We start from the raw sequence: 17,542 nt of genomic DNA, 5'->3' as shown, positions 1-17,542 counted from the left end.
TTTTGCCTCTCCTGACAGTTTTAAGCACAGTGGAAACATTGACATCAAACCAGTATTGTGTAGTTTATATCAATATCATTTATTAATGTGAAAGGCAACAGTGCACCAACAAACCAGTAATGGAATCTCTTACATGTTCTATACAAATATGACCAAATCAAAAGGATATGATTCTGTTCCCATACAATTACACTTCTTACTTGTTGCAAAGATACATTATCGCAAACTGTATACAAAGATTACCATCCATTCATGCATATACAAAATATAGAACAATACACTTTGATACAGCTGCAACAGGTGATTTAGGAAAGCAAAGTTTGTTTCGGGGCGGTGAGACACCGACTGTAGGCTAGTTTTGAAACTAACAGATCTTAATCAAGGGATACATCTTGACACTTATCCTTTAGTCTTTACTTTATCATAATTTTCCCTCATCAGAGACTTGTCACATTGTGGTGGAATCTTTCTTTAATGAGGAATGCTACAAATAATCCTAAGGACGAATGTATGAACTTTTTCCCACAATGTGACTTTGGTGTCTCTGGTGGAAAAAACAACCAAGTAAAATGAATTCAAAATGTCAAGATATGCCTTTGATGGCTTTGAGATTGATGGATTTTGATGGGATCAGATGTATTCTGTTTACAACAGATGCTAAGATAAGGATTAACGTATTAACTTGGTAATGTTTCGCTATGAAGCATAAAAACCAAAATGTATTGACTATTTTTATTCATCAAAACAGTAGCCCAGTCTATGCCTCAGCCTATTGGGGTTTGTATGTTTTTTTTAAGAACACTTTAAAAAATTATAGAATTCTCTTGTCAATAATGTTCAAAGTAGTGCAAAGATATAGTTTCAGAATTAACACAATCAGTTAGTTATAGCAAAAAAAGGGCATTTATAAGTATTTCCCTACAAACAAATAAGATACAAACTCAAAATAAGTTAATATAGACTTTGAAAGTTTCGTCTCAAACACGCTGAGAAGACAGACACACGCAAAGGCTGACACACACACGGATAAGCACATATAAACAAACGAATAAAGCACTCTTGACAAATTTAAAACAGTCATTTTTGCTATTTTTTTTTTTACGTTTTAAATTAGTGAAGAGTGTAACCTTGTAGAACCATGAAAAAACCCAGCATTGTGTTAACATGATCATGAACAAATAAGTTTCATGCCAGTTTTTTTTTTTTTTTTTTTTGCACAGACTGAGGCGGTTGTTTTGCGAGAGAGAGCTGGAGAGACTTTTGAGGGTTTTTTTTTAGGGAGCAGACAAAAGGCGTCTGGATCACGGGCCACTTGTCTGGCCGCTGAAATCCTTTGATTCAAGAGGTCTGAGATGGTTCTCTATTAAAATACGTCCCTTTTCCCCCCACATTCTCCTTCTCTGTGTATTTCTGGGAAAGCTGCGAGTCGGAGAGAGCTGGAGACAACAAAGCCCTTTGGCTCCCCCGAGGGACCGGAGTTTCCTCCTCCGCACGGCGCTGCCTGGGCCCCCGCTCTGACACACTGACTCCTTTACCTGATGTGAAACCCTAAACGCTTTTAACCACAACAGAATAATAACATCTCCTCTTGTTTCTGTCTCTCCGTCTCTCCCTCCTGCCTGTAGACGCTAACAACAACTGCTGAGCCCGATTGAGTTTGTTTGTTTTTTCTGTTTTTTCTGCCTTTTTTTTTATTAACTTGCTTCTTTTTGTTTCTTTAATCACTTAATGAGGTAGAGGTAGTAGATTAATCCTGGTTATTTATCCAAATAAGAAATAGAATTACTGTCGGTAAAAAAAAAGTAGATGCTTCCTTATTTGAGTCACCTAAGCTGCTGGTTGAGCAGGTATGGGGTCACTTCAAACTGGAAAACTAGTCTTTAAAAATACTGTCACATCTCCAATGTCTTTCCGGTGTAGGTGTTAATCTTTATAGTGTATTTGCATCAGATAAACTTGAAGATCCTGGTGGGTTTGAGACCCTCTGTGGTCCATAACTGATCACTCAAGCAGCAGCCAGTGACTCACTTAGCAATGATGTCTTTTCTATTTGAATGGCGTAGTTATTTCCTCTTTGGTTCAACTGCCTCAGCTGCCACAACAGTTCATTTACAACTTGTGAAAAACCTCAAAATACACACAAACCGACGCACCCGCACACAAACACATGCACACCAACTCTATATACACAATGCAAATGTGCACTAATACAACTGCACAGCACCTAGAACTGACGCAGCTCAACTCTTCATTTAAAAAGAAAATCATAAAATATAAAAATCACCAAAAATGGAACCAGCTTCGATTCCTTTGAGCCGCAGCACAGTGATAATAGCCACTCCTTAAAAAAATCCAACGCTACATTCCCTTCATAGAGAAAATAGGCGTGTCCAAAAGTTTGACATCATATACAGACAAGACAAGAGTGGAAAATGCTACATTGTTAAAAGCATTAAGCTGATAATAACATAAAACTACATAAGGTATGTTCTGGTCTGTTACCCAAAAAAAAACCTAGATAGATTTTTTTTTTACAACCCCATTATGCAAATAATACAAAGCAAAAAAGGAATAAAGTATAGTTTGGGCGCAATGCAGAATTTGCACTTTCTAAATTACTTTGCTTCATTGTAATGGTGGAATGGACAGAGAAGCCAATATTTTATCTTATTAAAGAGATAAAGTGGCAACGGTGGAGTGTATATGAGCCACAATGACTCAAGTTTTTTAGTCCATAATTTTGGGGCAATGGCACAGGTTTCCACAAACACCTTATCTTACCTCGTTTTACACATTGCTTATCTATTTTTTTATTTTTTTATTTTATTCTGACAATGACCTAGCATCGTGAAAAATAAATAAATAGCCATATAGTCACATTTGAAACATATTATTACTCAGAATTTAGGTCCCTGTTGTACAGGCACGGCCACATTACCTCATCGTTGAACCTCCACCGTTGACCTTTAACCTGGAACTAATCACAGTCGCGCTGCCAAATTTGACCCTGGGTGATGTTTTGACCCCGGCCTCCACGCACGCGGCTGAAAAGCTCTTGGAGCCATGGGGTGAGACTAAAGCCTGTGTGTGGTGCGAGGCCAGGAATAGCAATCTAATCAAAACCTCTTATGAGTTTGGCAAGAGGGAGAAAGAGGGCCAAGGACTGAGGTCGGGACCTAGAAAAATACTAACCGCGGCCCTGCCAGAAGAAAATTAACCTCATACGGCTAGGGCCCGTTTCTGTTTTTTTCCTGAAAGAGTGCATTAAAATCATTTCACAGTATAATCAAAAAGCTGAGAAAACAATACAAGCTCAGAAAGACAGTATATAAAATGTAGAATTAAACATATAGAAACCGTTTCAAAGGTTTGTCAGCTGGGGTAACGGTAGCTTCCTTGTGCTGAAAAAATCAGGTATGTGGTGTCAGAGGAGTTTTTAAGCCCATGCTGCATGAGCTTTTGGACAGTCAGTTACAAATTGCTACATATATACATGATATGAGAAGTATTTGTTTATATGAGGTGACTTGCAGAGGGATATCGACCACTAAGTGATCCTCCGCTGGGTGTGTGTGTGTGCTTCTCTACTGCCGAGAAGATCCTTTATAATGCAGAAGCCTCCTCTTCTTCACTTTGAAGAAATCTGCAGACAAGGAGGACAGGAGTTACAACATATATATAACAAGTCAGTATACAATTAATCAGGACAATTGCTGGCACACTAATAACTTACAACTTTATATTAGAACTTCACATCTCCAAAACATGTTTCGACAATATAATCATGATTGAACTCAACACATCACCTACAGTCTAACTGGTTTGTGCATCAGTTTTAACGGAGAGGTTTGGCGGCTGACTGACCTGTGATGGAGGGCTGTCTGCGTTTGCCCAGCCGCTGCAGCCGATAGCACCCCTTGGTGGTCACCTCCAGGTACTCGTCCCCAGACCCGGACGACGAGCTTTTGGACGACGGGGAGCTCCCGCCCGACGAGGGCGACGGCCGCCTGGGGGCTTTCGTCTTCATTGTCCCGCCCGCGGGCCGGACCGCGCGCCTCACCGTGCAGCTGCGGTAGAACGCCGGCACGTCCTGGCACCTCAGCTCCTCCCACTCCACGGCGGAGCCCTGCGCCGGCCGGTCACTCTGGAAGTCGAAGTTCCAGCGCTTGTTGGCGACCTCCACGCTCATGCAGAGCAGCCGCTGGAAGTCCCGCTGCAGCTGGCGGTGGTCGACCGGCCCGAACAGGTTCCTCCGCACCGGCCCCACCTTCAGCTTCAGGTCCTCGATGCCTCCCAGACGGCGGGGCTCCGATTCAGACGCTGCCGCCGTAACTGCTGTCGATGTGGATGGTGAAGCCATCGCCATGTCCCTGTTACACACACACACACAAAGAGAGAGAAAAGGCCGAGGTTTAGTGGGTCTGCTGGGCCTGCAGAGTTTCAATGAGGTGTGATCCGGGGGTTTATTGGCATAGATTACATGCACACATACAAGCCATTAAAGTGCTCAAACACACACGCTCACACCTACGAACACACACATCAGTATTTGCCCTATTGGGCGCCTTTGTGTTATATGTGATCAAACACACGTGTGCCCTCGCCCGCTGAGTAATTAACTTCAGGAACAGGTTAACTGAGCGAACACCAAATAAATCTCCCACGACACTCGCTGCACTGCCGTGTCAGAGTGAACCCGAGTCTCCACCTGCTCTGGTGTCCAGCAGGCAGAGGTCAACAGTAAGGGTCAAGTGGAGAGAAACACTGTGTACTTGTGAGGAATGTTTCCCCTCAGCTGGGAAAACTCCTATCTGCTGCACTCTGACACTTTCAATTAGAGGGACACTGCTTGAATTCTGATAATGTTCCCTCTACAGTTTATTTCAACTGCAATTATTCCATCCTAATTGATATTATTCTACATTAACTAGGTCTTGTTTCAAAGTGGTAAGGTTTCTCCTTCAATAGCTCAGCTTCACTGTATCACAAACCTCTAGTAGCTCCACCATGAGTCACAAAATCATTTTACCTTGCAGTGGATAATAAGCTGATCCCTTGCTGACGCTCTACAGTCTCCGAGCCTCTGTTCGACTCCAACCTTCCCTTTTCTCGCCCGTTTATGAAACTTAGAAACGTCTAGATTCCCCCCCCCCCCCTCCTCCTCCTCATATTTTGCCTCCTAGAAATAACATTTTCCCCGCCAGACTAACTGTTAGGCTCTCTCAAGGTGTGCCCAACTGCTGATCGCAGTTACAGAATACATTATTTCACAGAATAAAACTCCTCATTAAACAGTTTCTGGTCTAGAGTCACTTTCCAATTCGCTGTAAAATACCCATAAACACCTCTGACCACGTATCGGTAATTAATAATAATAGTAATCGAACAACCAAAAACTCTAGCCTAGTTCGCTTAGCAACCAATTCATTTGATTGCTATTCAAAAACTGCATTTCTGATCGAAATAAATAAATAAAATCATTATAATTGATTAAAAAGTAAAAGTTTATTCAACATTTGTGTCCTTCTGTATTACTACAATGGTATTTTAGTAGTAAACCACTTATTGCTTAATTAGTTTTATTAATGTAACTTAATTTTGTACTTGTGAGAAATGTCATGTAGGCTAAATGTTCTTGTAGGCTAAGCTTCATAGCCTTTTATTGATCCCTGGTGACTGCAGGTCTCAGAAATGTGGGGAATGACCTGTGAGATGCCAGCACATCTTTCCCGGGTTACAGACAGAAATGAAATGAAGCTCTACAGGCCGAGTTGAAAAACAGCGCAGAGGGGGGCTGGTGGGGGCTGCCGCGCCGCGAAGACAGTTGCGCAATTGCTTGACATCTACAGAATATAGCGCTGGTGGGAACTTTCACCAGACATTTACAATTTTATGATGTCTGACTATTCGTGTATCCAAGATGATGTCATTAGACTGATGTTGGAAACCACCGCAAGCAACACAAGTCAGAACAAATTTCACTTTCACAATTTCTCACTCCAGATAATTAGAGTCGAATCAGCGGTTCACTTTAGATTTAATCAACACGACTTCAATTTTCTCGTTCCATTTTCTATAAAAAGCAGGATAAAAAAAACAAAACGTATTAGGGCAACAACAACCCTGAACTGGCCTATATTCTTCCCCGCCAGCAGGACTACCGACGTCTCTGAGTGAAAGTTGTTTGCGTCGAAAATAAAGTGGGCGCGGTATGCAGATCAGATCAGGTTTCCACTGCGGAAAACACCCCCCTACCCCCACCCAAGTTCTCCCAAATTAACTTAAATTAAACAAAAAACACTACCAACAGCAACATCTTAGAGCAGCATGTAGTGTTAAGCCTCAGAAAGTTGACCAATCTGCAACATAGTGTATGAAGAAAAAGCCTCATATGACGCAGTTACATTGACTAGAGTCACTGCCTGGGATGTGGGTCAATGAGATGCGACACAGAAACAGCGCACATCTTGTCAAAGTACAGTAACCTTCAAATCACACACTTAACGACAGCCAAATCCTATTCATTTTGACAAAAACAGATAGGCTACCCAAATTCTCCCAAATGTGCAATCGTTAATTTACGAATGGCAATACGATGCACTCTGCATCTTCTTAATGTGCATTAACATGACTTTTCACCACATAAATAAGCAGACTAAATGCAAAAGAAAAAGAAAACCAACACAAAACAAATAAAACTACATAAAAAAAAGAAAACGTTATAAAAATACTAACATCAAGCCAGGAAAGGAAAAAGTACTAGATTTGCCTCTTACCATCAGCGTCCGTAACTCAAAGCACAGCGTTGGAAAAGTAAAGATTAAGTTTCACAGCTCTGCTTTTCGTGGAAAACTAATGCGCACCTATGTCAAAGAGAGTGAACGGTGTTCCTGACAGCCGAGAGGAGACAAACAAAGTCGCGTTGAAAACTCCTAGCCTTGTCCCTTATCTGCGGCTTGTTTGTTATGGCCCTGCAAGACGGGCAGGGGGACGTCCTATAGAGCCTGTCTGTCACGTGGTTCCATTAAAACAGTCAGTGTGTGTTGGACCTCAGCAGGGAGGCAAACAACATTATCTTCATTATCATTTCACATAAAACGCAGTTGGAATGGCATTGCTGCAGCCAAAAGTGCGTGGAAAAATATCCAAAATGCAACAAAGGGGAAAAAAAGTAAACTAAATTGCAAATATGTGTTTTTGAGGCATTATTAAATGCTTTATTAATGATGATAAATAGTTTTCTTACCCTGTTATGATGCTACAAATCTCCAGTGAAACTTTCTGCAGGCTCTGCTCTCCCACTTGTTGCTGCTGTGCTCACTGCGCCCTAGTGCCGCCTTTTCTCCACTGCAGCTAGAAGTAGGTCAAATATCTTGGCCGCGGCGGCCATTTCCCCTCTCTCTCAAATGTGACACACATTCTCGTGTAGTGCTTGCATCACGTTTTCGCCTGGCACCGCGCCCACCGCCCCAGTCACGTTGAGCTGCAACGTGAGCGGCAAAACCACTCCATTTTGACTTCTTCTCCCTCAATTTTACCACTTCACCAGAAAAAAAAAAAAAACTTTTCCTGAGCATGAACTTATACTTAGACTCAAAAGTAGGTCATTTTTTGAATAGGAGACCAGCTATTTCTCCATGACAGCATAAACCAGTTTATGACTTATTGACCATGTAAATTATTTATCTCCTTATAATTTCAGTAGGTGACAATTTAGAATCAAATAGAGCAACCTGGATAAATAAAATAGCATCTAGTGGCCAAAGGGGCAGTCTGATAGGCTACTTCTGTCCAAAGTTATGGGACAAGAATGGATTTGCCTATTTTTTTCAGTATAAATATGACACACTTATGAAAAATAGAACATTGGCACACACAGTTTCTGACTTTTTGACCTACTGAAACACTTTATAAATAGTTAAATTAGAAGATAAATCTTGGCTTATGATTTAACTTTGTGGTCATTTAGAATCAAATAAACCATCCATTGGCTTTCATCCAAAGTTAGAGGGACAAGAGAGGATTTGTTTGAGGCCTAATTGTATCTTGAACAGTATAATCATGACAGCATCGATTAAGAAAAGTACTATGTTGACCTTTTAACATTCACACATCCTCCCTTTATTGCATCTTTTTGCTTAATTTCTCCAAACTCTATTGTAACATCATTTTTTTTCCTTTTTTTGAATGACTGCTCAAAGGCCTTCGCTTGTTACATCGCTCTTACTTCCCTTTCTCTTCCTATTCCTATTGCGACACAGACTCTTTCTCTCTATTTCAATATGACATTGTGTCTCTCTTTTCCTATTATTACACAGAGTCTCAGTGTTACAGGTTATTCCTCATTTATTACATGGGCAGTAGCCTTATTGTTGCACAGTTTTCCAGTGACATCATGTAGGAGTCATCTGAGAGGCCTGTAGGCCGGCCAACGCCCCGCACTAAGAAAGGTTATTCCAGGTTTCACACACAGACACACACACACACACACACATTTGCTATTTATATACACTTGTCAGTGGCTGGACTGTCTCATACGAATAATGTTTTCCCTGCCCAGACACTGCAGATGAAGGCAACATTGCTGCTCAGGTTTATGAGATGCTTTGCTTGATTTTACAGAAGCGACTGCTGTCAAAGCAGGTAGCAATGTGGACCGGCCATTGTGTGTGTGTGTGTGTGTGTGTGTGACAGTAATTACATCACAACTATGGAATGTTTCTTAGAAAACGCTATTTTCACATGGGGCTTAGCAAAGTTCAAGGCAGTTCAGCTGAAGGCTCAAATAGATCAAAACACTTTCCCCAGATGGACTCACATGTCCACTTGTGCTTTCTCTACTGAAAAATAAAGTTTAGTTTTTAAGCTTTTCAGCGATCAAAGCGGACTTCTGAGTTTCAACGGAATCCATCCAAGTTAAAGCTCAATCTCTGATATTTTTTTCTTCATATACATTTTCAGCATATCCACTTAGTTTCTTGGACAAAGTGAATAGCAGATGAAAAATAAGCATTTTTCCGAATATTTCTATAGTCTGATTTACTTGTGTTTCCAAACATTCAAACCATTTCAATTATGTTCATATCTTAAAAAAAATCATGTGACTAAAAATCAACACACCGGAGCAAATAATTGTTCCTCTAAAGAAATATTAAAGACATGAAAACAACAAAAGTGGTGTGAAGCCTCTCGGTGTGTTGTAGAATACTTTCATTGCTGCATGGAAAATGTTTCCCGCTCTTTACCGGCACTTGGAAAAAACATTAGCTACAGCAAATATTCAGTTGTCTCAGACTGTTTGCATTTGGATCAAGAGCTTTGATGATCAATTTGAGAATGGAAAAACATCTCCTATGTCTATATTTGAGTTTTGGAAGCAGGTCTATTGATTCATTCAAAGTCCTATAGTCCCAAACGGTTGCATGTTCTGCCCATCCACTGACACCAGATCTTTTGCATCTTCTGCTAAACAGAAACACAGCAAGCGCTCTGATTGTTATTCTATATACTGGGTATACGGTAATTGTTTGTCTCTCCCACCGTGATTCATAATAGTTTTGGATTCCCTCAATTAGCATGGTGGCCCAGATCCCTAATCCGCTCCTAATCTGTGTGTCAAGTGGCCTGTTTACATTGTCATATTTGAAGGGTCGTCAGCAGACAATGAGGCCTCTGCAGCATGATCCCTCGTTGTTTTGTCACCACCCTTTGCCTGTATTTACAGTCCGCCTATTGTTCTACAGTAAATTCCTAATCCTCATCTTGTTGTCTACTCTGTGTGTGTGTGTGTGTGTGTGTGTGTGTGAGTGTGTGTGTTTGCTCCAGCCCGCCTAACCTTAATCCCAGTGGTTCTCCTGTTTTCAGCGCAGCACTGTTAATAAGCATGTTACAATTGGCTATGCAGTCATTGGCCCCATTGTCTCCAGTTCACAGTCCATGCCCTTTGAATACATTAACACCCGTTTAAAACAACGGTCACACAGTGCAGTGTGACTCGGGTCAGAAGACAGTGAGCTGGTCATGAAGGGGGTCTTGTGCTCCTGAAAAAAATCAGTTCACCTCTTTCCATTCTAATTTATGACTCCAACCATGTTACTAATTAAACCCCAAAAGGATCCACTGTGGAATAAGGCCAAAAGAAGCACAATAGAGACTTGTGCATCAGTGGCATAATCTTATATCCTAAAACGGTGGCAGTCTTGCACAACGTCATTTACTTTTAGTGTTAATGAGTTTGAATTTATCTTTAAAGCGGCGACATTAGGGGGACATGTATAGCCTATCCCAGCTCAGTGAAAGGATGTAAATTTAAGAAGAATAGACTGGCCTAAAGGCTGAAACTGAGGGTCGCTGCTGGACAAATAAAGTTTTCTACTGAGTAATATGTTTCATGTAATCCGGGGAAAAGAGCTTATTAGGAATTCACATCGAAATAACAAGCATCCGCTCTGCTGAAGTGTCCTAGAGCAAGACAGTGAACACCTACCACTGCTAGGGGGCGCTGTTCTGTAGCTGACCTCTGACCTCTGACCTCCATGTGAAGGGGGGCAAGTGAAAAGACAAATTTCTCCTGTGGGAGATCAGTAGAAAATCATAAATGTATGGAACAAAATGGATTTCTAGATGTATTATGGGTTTGCTTTAATGATTATTATAGTATTACAGCTTCTCTCAACATATATTTTCCTTTTTGTTAGGCTAATTACAGCATCACAACACAGCTTGGAAAGTAAAATCATGTTAGGTTTCACACAGGATGAGGCAGAGATTGCAGAAAGGAACCGGATGGAGGGCAAAGACTAGACCAGAACCTTGAAACCGGGATTGCGGTGGTGCTGAGGATGCTCTGCAACAAAACATCTGTGAGACTCTGAGACTAGAAACTGGAAACTGAAAAGATGGTGGTGATGATTGGCTGTAGTTTCAGTTCAACAGGAAATCTCTCTGGTAAAAAGGAAGTTGTGATACACAGAGAGAGAGAGAGAGAGAGAGAGAGAGAGGAAGTTCTTGGTGTACAGGTGCAGTACGGGGTTTTCCATGGCCTTCTTCTGCCCTTCAGTTGCGGAAACAACCGCAAGAGGCTTACCACAGACAGTAGTTTGTTTATGCTGACGATAAATTACTGACATGCCACAACCAATTATGGGCGAGGAGAGAGAGAGAGAGAGAGAGAGAGAGAGAGAGAGAGAGTGAATACAGAAACAAAGGAAACATAGAGGAGGTACAGTCTTGTAGAAGTAGAGTTTTTCTTCTCTTTTTTCCTAGTTTCTTCTCTTCTTCTTCTCTTTTCGGTTTTCTTCCAAATGCCGGAAAGATGATATATCACATTCAAGCACCTCACACACATACGTTTACACACACACACACACACACACACACACACACACACAAACACTCCGTAACACAAACATGTTAGAGTCAAAGATAGAGATCTAACACAGTTTATCTCCAAATGGTTTGCGATGGAATTTGCGTGTAAAGTGTAAACAAAATTTGGATCTGTGTGTTTTTTTTTAGGAGGGACATGGAGTATACACAGAGGAATACAAAAAAGCAGTGAACCCAAAAATGAAGGCCCCAGGGACACACACATACACACACGCACACACACACACACAAACGCTCCGTATCTAAGTGGGAGGAGTTTCCATGGGAGTATTCGCCCAGCTGTGGAAGCCACAGGTGGGGGTGTGGGAAGGATTTCGTGGGGAGGAGTGGGGTGTGTTGTGATTTTGGGGGTTGGTGGGTGCGGGTGGGGAGGAGTTGGGGTGCAGCGTGGGGGGCGGAGGGGTGCAGGGACAGCCAAGCAGCTCGTTGGCAGCTGGATATTGTCAGGGCTTCACCGGGGGGAGCTTGCGTGTCGGGGTGAACGGGTTTAAGATGAAATGTGCCTGAGGAAACCCTGGCTCCCTGTTTGTTTTGGGGGTCCTGAGGGGCTATGGTGGGGGGTGCTGGGCTGGTGTACAGAATGGCGTCTCAAATTTATTTTCTTTGAGCAGTGGGCTATGTGTGTGTGCGTGCGTATGTTCACCTATTTACCTGTGAATTCAAAGCACTGCCTGTTCTTTTTAAAGCATAGCCAGTGCTTCGAGGTGATAACATCACGCTCTTTGAAATATTGTTTTTACAGAGTGTGTTTTGGGGGCGTGGAGAGAGAGGAAGGGGGGGGGGGGGGGGGGGGGGGCGCCCAGGGCGGGGCGAGGCGGGTGTAAATCGATCCTTTGTTTTCGTCTCAACATATGTGTCTGAGAGGGGCTTGTTTTGGTCTCGCTGAGCAGCGCAGAGCGGTGACTTTGAGGCTCGCTCAATGTCAACACTAGAGGAGAAAGCCACCGCCAAACCAAGAAACATCTGAGAAATCATTCATTATGCAATTCAATGAAACCAATGCATCTGTAAGCTTATGTTAAACAATTTTTTGTTCCATTTTATGGTAAACAAAAGGGCAAATATCATCTTTATGTGAAGTTGAAGAGTAAAATTCCTGGAAAAAAGTTACACCTACTCTTACAAATTGATTGCTGGCTTGAAAGTAAAAAAGTTGTTTTTTTAAGGGAACAGGTAACATTTTATTCCCCAAAATGGATACACAGTGTTTTAGAATGAAACCCCTCAGTTGCTTTTAGGCAACCAGTCCCTGGCCAATGTCTCAGCACTGATAACATACATACTTGCATTCAATATGGACAGCCAAGTAACTGCTCAAATAATACTAATAAACTTAACTCTCTGGAAAATATACTGTATCTGCCATTCATGACTGCAGGAGGGTTTGTGCACCACGTCTGGTTCTGCTCTGCGGAGCTGAGGTGAAAAGGTGGTGTACTTCAGCTGATGTGTTTTTGCCCTTATCTCCATCTGGGAAACATCTGGTTTGCATCTGGCCCTCGACCCGGTCCTGTAGTATGAGGCTGTGTGTGAGCGTGACAATATGTGTGTTTGAGAGAGAGAGAGAGAGAGAGAGAGAGAGAGAGAGAGAGAGAGAGAAAGAGTGTGGAATATATTTGCAAGCATGGATATGAGTGCGTGACTGGTTGACTGACTGGATGAATGAGGGAGGGAGTGAACGAAAAGCGAAAATCTTGCACCTCCAAAATGTCAACTTTTCAGGAACCACGAAAAACAGCCTTGTTTTTTGGTTGATGACGATGCATTTTGGAGTTTATCCAATGAGTTTTGAAAAGGTTTCATAGGACAAAGAGTCATAGAATTTCCTCAACACATAGAGGAGCATTTGATACTTCAGCTGAAGTTAAAACATGGAAATCACCAGGATTGGAATTACAAGGTTTCCACATGACAACAGAGATATCCACTTTGCTAAAACTCTGACAGCCAGCAGCGAGGCCTGATGGTGCGGGGCAGACCGCCAGATGTGGAAACGTCTCCTTGAAAAGGAGGGAGGGAGGGAGGAGAGAGGGGAGAGATGGAACAGGAGAGGAGGAATGGAGAGGCCTCCAAGTTTCGCGGGGTTCAGTGTTTGGAGCCCCTGCGTTTGGGGCCCATGGTATTGATGGTAACTGGGGCAGCTGGACTTAGCCACGTTAGCCATGGTATGCAGGACTGAGCTTCGGCTGACTGTATCAACCTGTCTAAGAGGAGCGGTCTGTGAAAGAGTGAGCAGAGATATGGGGATGATAGAAAGATAAAGAACAATTGGTGAAAGACAGAAACAGGGAGGGAGAGATAGAGAGAATGAAATAAAAGATAAGAGAAGGAAAGCCAAGGAGAGCTCACGTGCCTCACTGATAGTAATGCTCTATGACTTTATACTGTGCATTATGAAGGCAGGTTCACACGTTGGCAGCTCCAAACAGCAGGTACCCGGAAAACGTTGAACTTCAGTACCCAGAAATCATGTAACATAACATCAGTAAACTGCACACAGCGGCACGCTCATGTTTACCAAGCTGTCCAGTCTGCGATCACTTAGGACACCAAAAGGACCAGAGAGGCCAAAGATCTAATGTTGGTGAGTCCAACTTTCTCTGTACGTAGCTGCTTAGAAACAGTTTTGCTCTTCAGTTTTGATTCGTCACCTCCTGTGAGCAGAGATATGTACATACTCCGGAATTTGATTTGAGCAAATTTGGCAAATCCACTGCATCTAAATTAGTGGAGGTGGGACACTCTTCTCTGTTGCAGCCCCACTGTGTCATTTAGCCTTTAGCTTTAAAAAAAAAACAAACGAAAATCTGTGGCATTCATACCTCGGAAAATGATTCAGCATTAGTTTTAACTTAAAATCACAGATAATTGGCGAAAATAAACGTAACCGCTTATTTTGGCATTAAGATCGGTCTTTCCTAAATCCATTGCTTGGATTTGATCCTAAGGACAAAAGTATCTTCTATAAATGAGGCGCCATGAGAGACCAGGGAGAGGCGCGGCTCTTTCGTTCCTGATGGAAGTGTGTGTGTGTATGTGTATGTGTGTGTGTGTTGAGGGGGTTATAGGTCTGGGTGAGATTCCTTGGAGCTATGATCTGGAACAGTGAGCCCTGAGTGGCCGGTGCTGGCGTGGGCTGGAGAGGCGAAGGCAGCGCCCGGCTTCTCTGGCCCAGAATAAAGTCTCAGTTCTGCCTGGCTCCGACTCCGCTGCTCTGCTGCACACGCTCAGTAGAGAGAGCTGCGATCAGAGAGGCTCCGCTGTTTACTTACATGGCTTTGGGGTTTTGAAGAAATGTATGTGTTGATGTGTGTGCATGCCACTCCAGCTGCTTGTGTGTGTGTGTGTGTGTGTGTGTGTGTGTGTGTGTGCGTGTGCGTTTGTGTGTTATTTTCATTCTAAGTGGTTTTGAAAGTATGTATGAAAGCAGTGGTGATAGAGAGCGAGCGAGTGAGTGAGCAAGTGTGTGTGTGTGTGTGTGAGGGAGTGAGACAGGAAGCAACTAGGGGCCCACTCTCAGCCACAAAGTAGTAGTAGTGACTAAAAGAAGTCAGGAAAGTGGGAAACTAGGTTAGTGCAGTGTGCAGTGTGTGTGTGTGTGTGTGTGTGTGTGTGTGTGTGTGTGTGTGTGTTATAAACTTAGAGTAAACATTAACGGCTCACCAACATGATCAAATGTGTGAAATACTTTCCCCCATGTAGCTTTCATGGGTGCATTTACAACTGTGATGCATTTAGACTCCGCTTCCTCTTAGGGGGGCCTCAATCGAAACTTTCATCATGATGTATGTATCGCTATGGTGACAGTGACAAGGCTGCTGACATGAAGTGAGGTTACTATACCTTCAAGTCAATAGGCCACTGTGTAGCGCATATCAATAATACAATTAAATCGACAAACAAATGGGATCACAAACAAATAAAAGTAAGGCTAGTTTTACTATATATGCCCTGGGCATATATCTTCTGGGTAGTTTCCCAACTTGAGTGTTCAAAATGGCCACTATGTGAATAAGGCCAATGGACTTGATGCAAAAGGATTATTTTAAGATCATAATGAGCAATACTTTTCGCTCCATGGCCGTTGTGTGGATATGTGTCATTTTTTCCCCCTCTGATGATGTTTTTCTCGCTGTTTCCAGCACTTCTCGACTGATTCACCGCGCAAGGTTTTTCCTCTTTTTTTCTCACCGCAACTTCTCCCTCACAGACTCTCTTTACCTTATTTGCATGGAGCCCTATGGGGTTGTGATCAGCACTCGAAAAGGAACCAAAGTTGAAAACATATCATCTGTTGATCGTCATGATCTCATGTGCTCATGCCGAGCGGCTCCATTCAGGCGAGAACCAGGCAACTCATGATATAACAGAAGGTCATGGGTTCCCTTCGGTCTCGCGTCTCAGAGATGCTGGAGCGCTGTGGCAGCTTAGTCCCATGTTCTGCTGTTTTTGAAACCTCAAGGTTGACTGGCTTCAGCTTGTGACCTGTGCCCAGTGAGATGTAAACACCCCGCGTCGCTCTCTGTGGCGGTCTGAAGCCTTGTTGTTGCTGCTGCTGTTGTGTACAGGTCTATTCTGTACCTCAGACTTGAATGCTTTAAGACTATTGTGGCTTTTATGTATGTATATGTGTAAGTAAAAATAAAACATAGAATATATTTGTTGGAGGATTACATGATCCTCTATCGGTTGAGAAAATCCTACGACCCCTTGGTCTTATGAAACCCTCTCAAAAGCCATTGGAAACTCAAATATACATGGTGGTCAGTCTGAAAATAAGGCTGTTTTTCTTCGTTCCTGAAAAGCTGACATTTGGAAGATACAAGATTTTCACCGGTGTAGGTCTATGTATGTAATTAATCAAGCTTGAATCATTTCTCTGTGTATTGTAAGCTGTATAAATGTGTGAGGAATAAATGTAGGCTAAACAAATCACTATAATTGGAACATATATATTTTCCTTTTTCTAGGGAAAACAACAAAAGCAGCATTCATGGCCCAGCCACATGAAGTCGATAAGGTGCAGGGGGCTGAAAATATTTGACATACTTTTGAGGAACTCCTAGAGGTCTGGATCTTCATTGTATTACGCCATCTGGTGTTTTGGAAACGCTACAGCATCTTTCTCCGACTGAGGCATGAGGATATGAGAGTGACAAAATGTCAGCTCTGAATATGATCCACAGCTGCAGCAGGCGGTGCATAGTTACAGCTCTCTCTGCTGGCGATCAGGCAGGACTGCAAGTCAAGTCAAGTCAAGCCAAGTCAAATTTCATTTAAATAGCACATTTCATACCAGGGCAGTTCAGAGTGTTTTACAGACAAAAAACAGAGACTTAATAAGATAAGATAAGATAGCACTTTATTAATCCCCTTGGGGAAATTCAGGTGCCACAACAGCAACTGTCAGACAGTACCAAGGAAAACAAGTACAGTAAGTTAGATAGAAAATTAGAAAAAGTAGCGAAAAAGTAGAAAAAGTGGAAGCTGCTGTGACTGGCTCCCGCTCTCAATGACAGCACCACTACCTAATAATTAAAAGCATGAAAGTACACGTGCATGATATATAGCCTACATGCACATACAAAGGTATAAGCCAGAGACAGTGATAGAGGGAGAAATGCAGTGAGGGGCATGGACAGTTACTCCTGATGTTGTTGTCAAATAAACACCACACATAGCATATCGTATTTTTATTTTCAGGACTGATGAAAATAATGCTTGTTTTCTCATTTGCCAATGTATTTTAGAGCTTTCACAATGATGTTTCAACAGGCTTCAAGGGCCCAGTGGTCATGAGATTATCTCATAACTTGAATGACCATGTTAGTAGTAAGTAACACTGCTTGGTGTTTGGTGGTTTTTACAGTACAACAGATCTACACTCCAGTGGGAGGGACCTATGGGAGGGCCCCATATTGACAGTGTCAAGCAGGGAGGGTCTGTTAAGCTGTCTGTTGTCAGGACAGACAGGCTCAACCACTCCCTCTGAATAATCAAACCACAGTAATCAGTAATCATATGTATCCTCCGCCACGTCGTCATATGGAGTTTTTCAATCCAAAATACTGTCGGCTTAAAACGTTTCTCAGGCGGGGAAATTTATTTATATTAGGTGTTTGTTACTCAATACAGATGATCCTCTAAAATGTTA

The 17,542-nt window shown here is 42.4% G+C and overlaps 1 protein-coding gene across 2 annotated transcripts; it reads right to left on the bottom strand.

Annotated features, from left to right (window-relative positions):
• Window positions 1-65: 65 nt before the first annotated feature.
• cdkn1d (cyclin-dependent kinase inhibitor 1D) lies at window positions 66-7,303 on the bottom strand. 2 transcript variants are annotated; one of them, XM_071533642.1, is made up of 3 exons: window positions 7,247-7,303; window positions 3,865-4,370; window positions 66-3,643 (listed from the first exon to the last, which is right to left on the bottom strand). In XM_071533642.1, the coding sequence occupies exons 2-3, from the start codon at window positions 4,364-4,366 to the stop codon at window positions 3,585-3,587; spliced, it is 561 nt and encodes a 186-aa protein (XP_071389743.1). In that variant the 5' UTR covers window positions 4,367-4,370; window positions 7,247-7,303; the 3' UTR covers window positions 66-3,584. The 2 variants fall into 2 exon arrangements, with proteins under 2 accessions (XP_071389743.1, XP_071389742.1); XM_071533641.1 differs by lacking the exon at window positions 7,247-7,303 and adding an exon at window positions 6,777-6,941.
• Window positions 7,304-17,542: the final 10,239 nt, after the last annotated feature.

This window comes from Centroberyx affinis, unplaced genomic scaffold, assembly GCF_046629955.1.
Source record: "Centroberyx affinis isolate AG114_WGS23_722 - 3 ecotype Tasmania unplaced genomic scaffold, CSIRO-AGI_Caff_v1 ptg002386l_1, whole genome shotgun sequence".
Classification (NCBI taxonomy): Eukaryota; Metazoa; Chordata; class Actinopteri; order Beryciformes; family Berycidae; genus Centroberyx; species Centroberyx affinis.
The sequence above is the reverse complement of the archived record's forward strand: the minus strand, read 5'-3'. Positions and strand labels throughout refer to the sequence as shown.

Coding starts and splice junctions, on each gene's coding strand:
- cdkn1d (XM_071533642.1), bottom strand. CDS start 4,366: ATGGCGATGGCTTCACCATCCACATCGACAGCAGTTACGGCGGCAGCG. Junction 3,644..3,864: donor CAGACAGCCCTCCATCACAG/GTCAGTCAGCCG, acceptor CCTTGTCTGCAG/ATTTCTTCAAAGTGAAGAAG.